General features: G+C 32.3%; 1 protein-coding gene across 1 annotated transcript; it reads right to left on the reverse strand.

The window, feature by feature from the left end:
• Positions 1 to 725: 725 nt before the first annotated feature.
• On the reverse strand, positions 726 to 8103 carry LOC112011660 (uncharacterized). The gene is made up of 9 exons (XM_065767997.1): positions 7759 to 8103; positions 4322 to 4434; positions 3020 to 3088; positions 2732 to 2847; positions 2582 to 2636; positions 2194 to 2314; positions 1705 to 1752; positions 1374 to 1468; positions 726 to 1160 (listed from the first exon to the last, which is right to left on the reverse strand). The coding sequence occupies exons 1-9, from the start codon at positions 7871 to 7873 to the stop codon at positions 1062 to 1064; spliced, it is 831 nt and encodes a 276-aa protein (XP_065624069.1). The 5' UTR covers positions 7874 to 8103; the 3' UTR covers positions 726 to 1061.
• Positions 8104 to 8623: the final 520 nt, after the last annotated feature.

The raw sequence follows: 8623 nt of genomic DNA on the forward strand, positions 1-8623 counted from the left end.
ACTAAAATTTCTCAATTTGAAAACATAATTTGAAATTTTCATCAATTGAAGCATAATGAATCATAGAGAGAGAGCAATGACCAGATGAAATTAGGGGAACAAAACAAACATGCTAAGCAATTATTAAGAGATTTCGCAACTTGCATTAAATGAGAGTTTTATACAACACTTGCATGATGGTAACTACTTGGAAGCCAGCACATAAGCAACACTTCTACTAGAGACCAAAAAAAAAAAAAAAAAAAAAATTAAAAAAAAAAATTAAAAAAAAAAAAAAAAAAAAACACCTCAGGTGTATTTGTTCTTGTTTGTGGGAACTGTTATGTTAGTTGGCAAAATGTATTTTTTTCATGTCAAAACTTTACTGAAGTTATTTGAGTAGGGCAACTGGTGTGACAAAAGCCAAGATGATTTTTTTTGCTAGGTAAATTGGGAAAGGAGGCTGATGAGGTTCGAACCCTAGTGCCCAAATATCAAAACAGGCTCCAAAACTAACTATTGGGGCATCTCCTGGAACCCCTCTTCTTCTTTATGATTCCTCACACATTTAAGGATGCACACAATTCGTCACATAAAAGCAAAGAATCAGGTAACCAATCAATTTAAAAGAGAGGCCAAATTCTTATTATATACAAGGACGATGGGTTTGAAGCCTCACAAAAAAGACTTCTATCCGTACTCAAAAGTGGAGTTTCAAACTTAAAATGGAGATCATCCGCGGTAACAATTTCATGACAAACGGTGGCGACCTTTTTTATTCACTATAACTTTCAAGATGAAATCTCACTCAAAATAAGGTACAAGAAATCGCCCTTCAATGTCAAAATTTTTTCAACTTGAATGTAAAAATAATCAAATCAGGTATTGATGGGTCATATAATAGGGTAGGTTTGGGAGTGATAATGAAGCAATTGAAGGCTGCCCTTTGTATTAAATAATGAAGTTATGAATTAGCTAAGAGAGAGAGAGAGAGAGAGAGAGAGAGAGAGAGAGAGAGAGAGATTCTACAACTTCAAGAACTAGTCTCAGAAGTCCCGCCTGCGTTTTCAGGTTGACTACCATTAACAAAGAAGGCTATAAGAAGGCATGTCTTCTATCCTTGGTACATCATCCATTAGAAGTTCCCTCTCAAGCTGAGCCCGAGTAGATTTTAGAACATCCTATACCACGTAAACTCTAGTCAGAACCCATCTAAATCAATACTCAACCAGACAGCAACTCAAAAGAAAACTAATATTATACGTTTAGATTTTATGAATTATATAAGTTTAGGCATCATAAGAAGCTGCCCAATCAACCTGAAGCATATAACCGATAATGACGTATTTTGTAAGCGTGTAAGCGCAAATCTAAAAGAAAGCATGGTTTCTCACATTAAACTCCATGTACGTTGCATTTCTCTCGAGCCACTGCTTGTCCATCACCAAGAAAGCCACACAATAAAGCAAGTCAAATGCCCACTCGTTTTCTGAAAACACATATGAGAACAGATCATGCAAGGTTATGTTCACGTATATAATAATATAGATGTCATGAAATCATTCGCTAAGCCGGCCATTATCGGGCATCACTTGGCAAAGGCAAAGACACAACTTGAGGTCAAAAACTAGTTAAGCTTTTTTTCCAGAAGCCAGAGCAGCAACACTGCAGTGAGCTTTTCAAAATACATAATCGATACTAAAAAGTATAGTTGCAGGCTCTTACCTGACAACATTTGCAAGAAAACTGCTCTGACAAAAGTCCTGGGTTTTGCTGCAAACAAAGAAACTCTCCATGTTAGCAATCTTCCTCCCAAAATACAATTATAATCAACAAGTTGTGGGGCAATTTTTTTTTTTACTGACTGCTGACGTGACTCTTTGTAATTGATGCATGAAAAAAATGATTTCAGTGATATATTCATGTGAAAGTAATGTTTACTCCAATTTCAACAAGCTATATTATGAAGAATATTATGTTGTCCCTAGCTTTACTCAATTGAAATTTCCTGCCATGTATAGTTGGTTCATTAGAGCTCGGGATTAGACATAGCCTAGAAAATGAAGGATAGCCTGGTCATATTGTTAGTCAAAACTTGCAAGATGGGGTGTTTTTTTTTTCTTGCTGAATCTTTTTATTTCTATTTTAATTTTTTAGCTGAATGCAATATGGGGTATTCAAATCTGGGAAAAATGTAATGCCATGCGCTCTTACATGCATGAAGGTCAAGCATTTGCATGATCATGAAGGTGATATTTACACCAGCAACGGCAAATGGATATTCCCAAGCAGCTCGATTTCCTCCCTGCTTTTTCAGTAGACGCTGAAAAGACGTCTGCAGCAATAAATAAAAAACAAAAAACTATATATTAAAAGTTAAAATAAGTTGAATCCTTCATTGAAAACCCAACATGGTTAAAAAACAGGATCAAATTTAGTATAGTTATATTCCAGGTTTCCAGCATGTGAAAACGTTCTTTTGTGAAGTTGTGAACGCTAAGTCAGTGCATAAATAATTTTGAAACCAAGATAAGATATGGTTTTGGCAGGAAGAACAGAGTCTGAATCTATTGTACATTGAAGAGCCAAATTAGAATCTTACGGAAAATGTCTTCGCAAAGAACAATAAATTCTCCAACGAAATGAATCCAGCTCCTCTGTTAAGTTGCAATTGTCGACAACAGAATAAGAGAAAAGGCCATAAAATGATAGGAGAAAGCAATTCACAGGGATGACAAGAGGTGAAAATAACCTGAAATCAGTGGAAGGATCTCTTCCCTGCCATCCCATTTCTTTCCATTGATCCGATATCAGGCCGTGGAGCTCCTGACCAGGGTATGTAGCAGACCATAGAGCTCTCAAAGCTACCTATACTAGTAAAAGTGTGAATTATATCAGAAACATAGGTTTAACACTTGGCTCTATTTGTGCGGAAGATTTGTTCATGAAAGGAAACCATTCCATTCTAAATGCTCCATTAGGAGCTGTTTTTCTCCTGGGACAAGCCTACTTTTAACCATTTAAGAATACAATATTAGACCTGGTGATCTGGCCTGGAAGCATCAAAGTAAACTTGCGTTCTGTGCTTCAATCTTTTCAGTCTTTCTTCCTGTAAGAATGAAAACAAGTCTATTACATATGAAATCATTGGAACTCATAAAAAGGTAAATATATTTTAGAATGGCAGGATTTAAAAGAAAAAAAGGACGGAAAAGTGCAAAAATAAACTTCAGAATTTGTACCTTGACAATTATACTGTGACTTTTAAATTTGGTTGTATTAAATCCTAGACTTTATAAAACATGATAATCTAAATACTTCGTCCATATCTACTAAAAATTATTAATGAAACAACCCATTATGTTGGAGTAAAATTTTGATGGGAGCTAATTATTACACCCAAACACTCTTTAGCTAATTATTACATACCGAAACGATGCAAAGAATATACATTGAATTTTGGCAGAGAGAGAACTGAACACTGACACATAATAGATATGCATTTATCCACAGTACATTATAAAAAGTGTTATATTTATAATATTTTTACAACAAATCATAGATAGTAAGTTATTGTTAGTTCTAATTTAAATTCACAACTTAAATTATTTTTTACCTACTCATAACAACTAATAACAATTTATTACATAAAACTTGTTATGAAAATATTGTAAGTATAACATTTCTCTACGTTTTTTGATGATGTCACAAACAAGAATATTGACCTAGTAATAGAACATGTAGTTCCAGATCTAAGCACATGACATTCAGAAGGAAAGAGATTATTAATTCTACTTTTAAAGTTTATTGAGGAAAACCAAGATAGTATTAAGTTTCAGTTGGTCCTGTTCTTACGCTGGAGTTGATAAGTGGAGATAATCTGATATTTGTTGTTTTGATGAATGGCGGATAATTCAACTTTGTTGACGGATTACACTTTAAAATCAAGAGTAATGCTATGACCGCGGTCACGAATTATTTTACAATATTTTTATAAATTATTATAAAAATTTTTGTAAAATAATTTGTAGCTTTAACATTTTCTTAAAATCATCCTTGGTAGACACTAATGGCACTAGGTGAACTACGCAACATATCACAATTTATTTTTGAAGTAGCTCAAGCTAAATTTTCGCAATTATTGCTAACCAACCTAGCTATTTTTCATCAATGCCACTGTTCTATTCTACTCTATGATACGTATAAGTAGATAGTGGGGTAATTTTTATAGATCGGATAAGAGCGTGTTGTGCGAGCATATGCTAAGTCTAAAAATATTTAGTGAGTTTGTGTTTATGTATATACATGTTATGTTTGTCAGTAGTATATACACAATACTTGCCTGTAGAGGTGTCAAGTTAATGCAGATTCGCTCATAATTTCCCTTTCTCTTGAAGCAAACACAATTGAGGCCCTTTCCAATCCATGTATGTGTCCCATTAGTTGCATCATCATCTGCACATAAGAACAATCCGTAATATAAACTAAGCTTAAATTTCGATCATTCGCCTTGAAAGAAATTATTGCCATACACTGTCAATTTATATGTAGCCTCAAACGGTGATTGAAATAAGTACTGCCACAAAAAAAAAAATTTTGAGGCAGCTAGGAATAATGAAGTTTGAGATTAATTTAATTGGTGAAGCAATCAAGGTATTCATTAATTAAAATAACGGGGACCATCCGAAAGGGAAGGGTGTGTAGTCAGTGTTCAGTGGACAACTGTTATAAATACTATCCCCATGGTCCTTGGAGAAGACAAAAAATGTACTGGTATAAAACGAAGACTTGCAGACTTGCAGTCTTGCTAGCTAATGTAGTTATGTTCCGTACTCTCCTCGGACACAGACACGCACTGAGCTGGAACTTCAGACCTGGGACCACATCCACTCACATGGGGGAAGCCACTTGACTATACAGTAGACACACGCGCTTTGAAGGAGAGGGGTGGTGGTTTGAGTTCAAGAGTCTTCGGACACCATTTCATCAATTTATTTTTAGAAAAATTTTAACACCACATCTTATTGCACAATTTTTTTTTTTACAATTTTTTATGTGTGACAAAATTTATGAATGGTAAAAAAAAAAATAGTAAGTTCACACTTTTACTATTTACAATTTATCATGTGGTGATTTATGGAAAAAAAAATGTACAATAAATTATGGTCTTAATATTGCTCTTATTTCTAAGTTATAAATAGTAAAAGAGAAGGATTTACATTCTAAATTTTTTATTAAGAAAATGTTAGAGATATAAATTTTTTTACAAACTACTAATATAATAAGTAATTATTGATAAGTGAAAAAATAATATTAGTGGTGAATTTTGATGAGAATTAATTAAAATAGACTATAATAACCATTTGTAAAAATATTATAATATAGTTTATTGTTATAATACTACTCCTTCTATAAAGTAGTCTAATGACTATGTAATTAAGTTACAAAACTCTATCAAGTAGATGGTCGATCATCAGAATGATACTAACAGTCTCATAATTATTTATACTTTCCAACCCCACTTATGAAAAGGTTTCTCAAAACTTTGCATAAATGCGCAAATATATGACCAATAATAGACGACAACTTTTTTTTTTTTTAAGTCATGTAGTTGGTGTGGGAGATATGGGGTACAAATTACAGGTATGGAACATCAAAAATACTGTTACTATTGAGATATACAACTCTACTAACTATCCGATTCTTTAAAAAAATTAAATAAATAAAAAACTATTCTAACCATCTATTTTACTGCCTAATGACAATTTTTTTTCATAATCTAATTTAACAATTTGTTATGGTGGAAAATTGTGGTCAGTAAAACACTACCTTTATATTGATTCACTATTAACATTCATTTTACTATCAAATTACGATGTGTCACTTTGATAGTTTTGAAAAAATATTATTAAAAAAAAAATTGTACATGAGTTCAACTTTAATTGACACATTCTTTCTTTTCAAGTACTAGGTAGAGCTTAGGTCATGGGTTCAAGACTAAATAGATGCATTTGTAAATTACCCATAAAAGAAAAGATTATGAAAATGTTTGTTTCACTAAACTTTTTTGTTTAGAGAGACAAACACTCACATGCATAAGCATATAAGACATTAGACATTACCTGCTACACTATATAAAAAGTAGGCATATAGCTTTAGGTATTCTAATTAAATTAAATAATGTGTCATTCAAAGTTGTAACTATATACAAATAAGTGCATTGATGTAGTAACTTAATTTCCTTATTAAATTCAACTTGTCATAGAAGTAGTATGAGGTGATAATCAATTAAACTACAAGTCTTTTGGCTTAAATGAAAAACTTTAAAGACAACCAAAGAAACTACTTGAATCTTATATTTTAAAAAATAATTATTTAAACCTATTCTTAAATTTAAATTAAAAAAAATTACTAAATCTCTATGATTCCTCACATTTCGCCATGTTTAGGTTGGTGATAATATACTTACATTTAATGAAATGCCTCTATTACTTAATGAGTTTCAAATAAATTAACTAGTATTTTTTTTTTAATTATCGACAACTAATGAAAACGAACACCATAGATTCAATTATATGAGTTATATTATGAATCTTACAACATAATAATTTTTTTCATAATGGTTGAAGCCTTTATTTGATTCTCATTTAAACCTACCATTAAAGTCATTTTTGTTTTTTTAAGTACCACTAACTTCATTTGACTTGCTAGTTACTACCTTATCCCTTATGGAATATTTTATGAAAATTGATCAAACATAGAGTTGAACCCCACAGCCACAGGCCCACACTCCATTGTAGGACACGAAAGAAACAGTCCAATCAGGGACCGTTTGCATGTGATGGGCCTTTGTTGATGTGGGACCCGGGATTGTATATATGGACAATGATTGCATCATTGCATGCATTGCACCGTCCGGTCCACTAAGCTTCACATATCCCGACTGCCGCCTAATCCGGCATTAAAGTCTAAACCTTACCCAAATCTCTCTGTGTTTACCTTACTCTACAGTCTACTCTTTTCACTCAAAAATCTTCGGAATCTATCACTTTTTTTTTTTTTTTGCAAGCTAAAACCAAAAAAGCATAACAAAAAATCTCAAAAAATGTCCAAAGATTATGAACAGGAGAAAATAAAAACTTTTTATTATTATTAATATTATTTACAATCTATATGTTTTGATGAAAAAAAATATGTAAAGATAGCTTTTTGAATTTTTTAGTATTAGGTAATATCAGAAAAAATAAGTTAAATAAAAACTATTTTTAGTCAATATAAAAAGTATGATTTATTTTTAAAAGTTGTTTTTCACAAATTTATTTTTTAAAAAATAATTGTACCTCATAGCAAGCTAAGCAAGCTAAATACGATATATTAAAAAATTATTTTCCGACTCATTCAAAGCTCCTATCAAATATAAGAAAATAAGATAATTTTATAGAAAATATTTTTTTTGGAAAAAAATGACTTAATTTTTAAAAAACTTGGTCGATAAAACAAACAGGAAGGATGATCTGACCCTAATACCCTCCATCCTGTTATGACAACCAGGAGGGAGTTGTCATTTGAACCAACTGAGTAAAAAACGGCAAACAAGACGATTGAACAGTAAAAATGGATCCAAAACGCTCTTTAGATAGAAAACAATGCATCAATTATATACAGTAGCAGAAAGGTTTTGGCTTTTGCATATACACGTTAGATCGAGATTGTGGAAGAAGTTTTAGAAACGAAAGCTATTAAATATTGTCGTAAATCACATAGACACAGAGCGTGTACCTGATGAAGAGGAAGCCGAAGAGTGAGTGCGTTGGGATATTGAGGGTGAAGCAGAAAAAGAACGGTAGGAAACGCAGGTTCCCTGAGACTCAATGTGAGTCCTAACCATACTCATCTTCTCAGCTCCGAATTCTATAATTCCTAGTATGCGATCCTCCTTCCTATCTATCTATCTAGCTATCTCCGTTTTAAGTGCGCTTTTGGTGCTTTCCATGTCAGAAAAGGCCACAGAATGAGAATGAGAAAGAGAAAGAGAACCACTTCTCAACATTTTTTAAGCGACTGATGATGAGTGAGTGAGACACAAAATGCGCAATTACATTATAATACCCCCCACTCCTTATTACCAAATTTTGTTGATGCACACTCTTCCAGTCTTCCAGTTCCGGGTCAAGATGCCAAGTTTTCAACTACGTTTTACTATAATTATTAATTTTTTAGATATGACATTTGGTAATGAACTATTTTAAGAAAATTTTGATGGGAGAAGAAAAAATAATGCAATTAATGTTTTGACTGTTTTTTCTATTTTCCATAAAAGTTGGGTCAAAATTTTGGAAAGTACTACGTTCGTAATATTTCACAACAAATTATAGTTAGTTTGTTGTTATTGGTTCAAATTTAAACTTACCACTAATAATAATATCTAGTAACAACCTGTAACCTGTTACTTAAAATTTGTTGTGAAAATGTTGTGGACATAACATTATTTTTAATAATTGCCCTAAGGGCACCGGATAACATGACCATTTCTCTTATTATCCTGCTAAAATTAGGGGCAGAGAGAGCAAGCTAGGGGAGTTATGACCCCCTCAACTTTTCAAAAATCCTCAATCCCTCTTCTAATTTTGGAAATAAAAAAAAA

Source organism: Quercus suber, unplaced genomic scaffold (assembly GCF_002906115.3).
Source record: "Quercus suber isolate HL8 unplaced genomic scaffold, Cork oak 2.0 scaffold_873, whole genome shotgun sequence".
NCBI lineage: Eukaryota > Viridiplantae > Streptophyta > Magnoliopsida > Fagales > Fagaceae > Quercus > Quercus suber.

Excerpts from the sequence above, each read along its gene's own strand:
- LOC112011660 (XM_065767997.1), bottom strand. The coding sequence starts at position 7,873 with ATGAGTATGGTTAGGACTCACATTGAGTCTCAGGGAACCTGCGTTTCC. Across the intron at positions 4,435-7,758 it reads TTCGGCTTCCTCTTCATCAG|ATGATGATGCAACTAATGGG; the intron begins GTACACGCTCTG and ends TCTTATGTGCAG. Across the intron at positions 1,469-1,704 it reads TTTCTTGCAAATGTTGTCAG|AAAACGAGTGGGCATTTGAC; the intron begins GTAAGAGCCTGC and ends ATGTGTTTTCAG.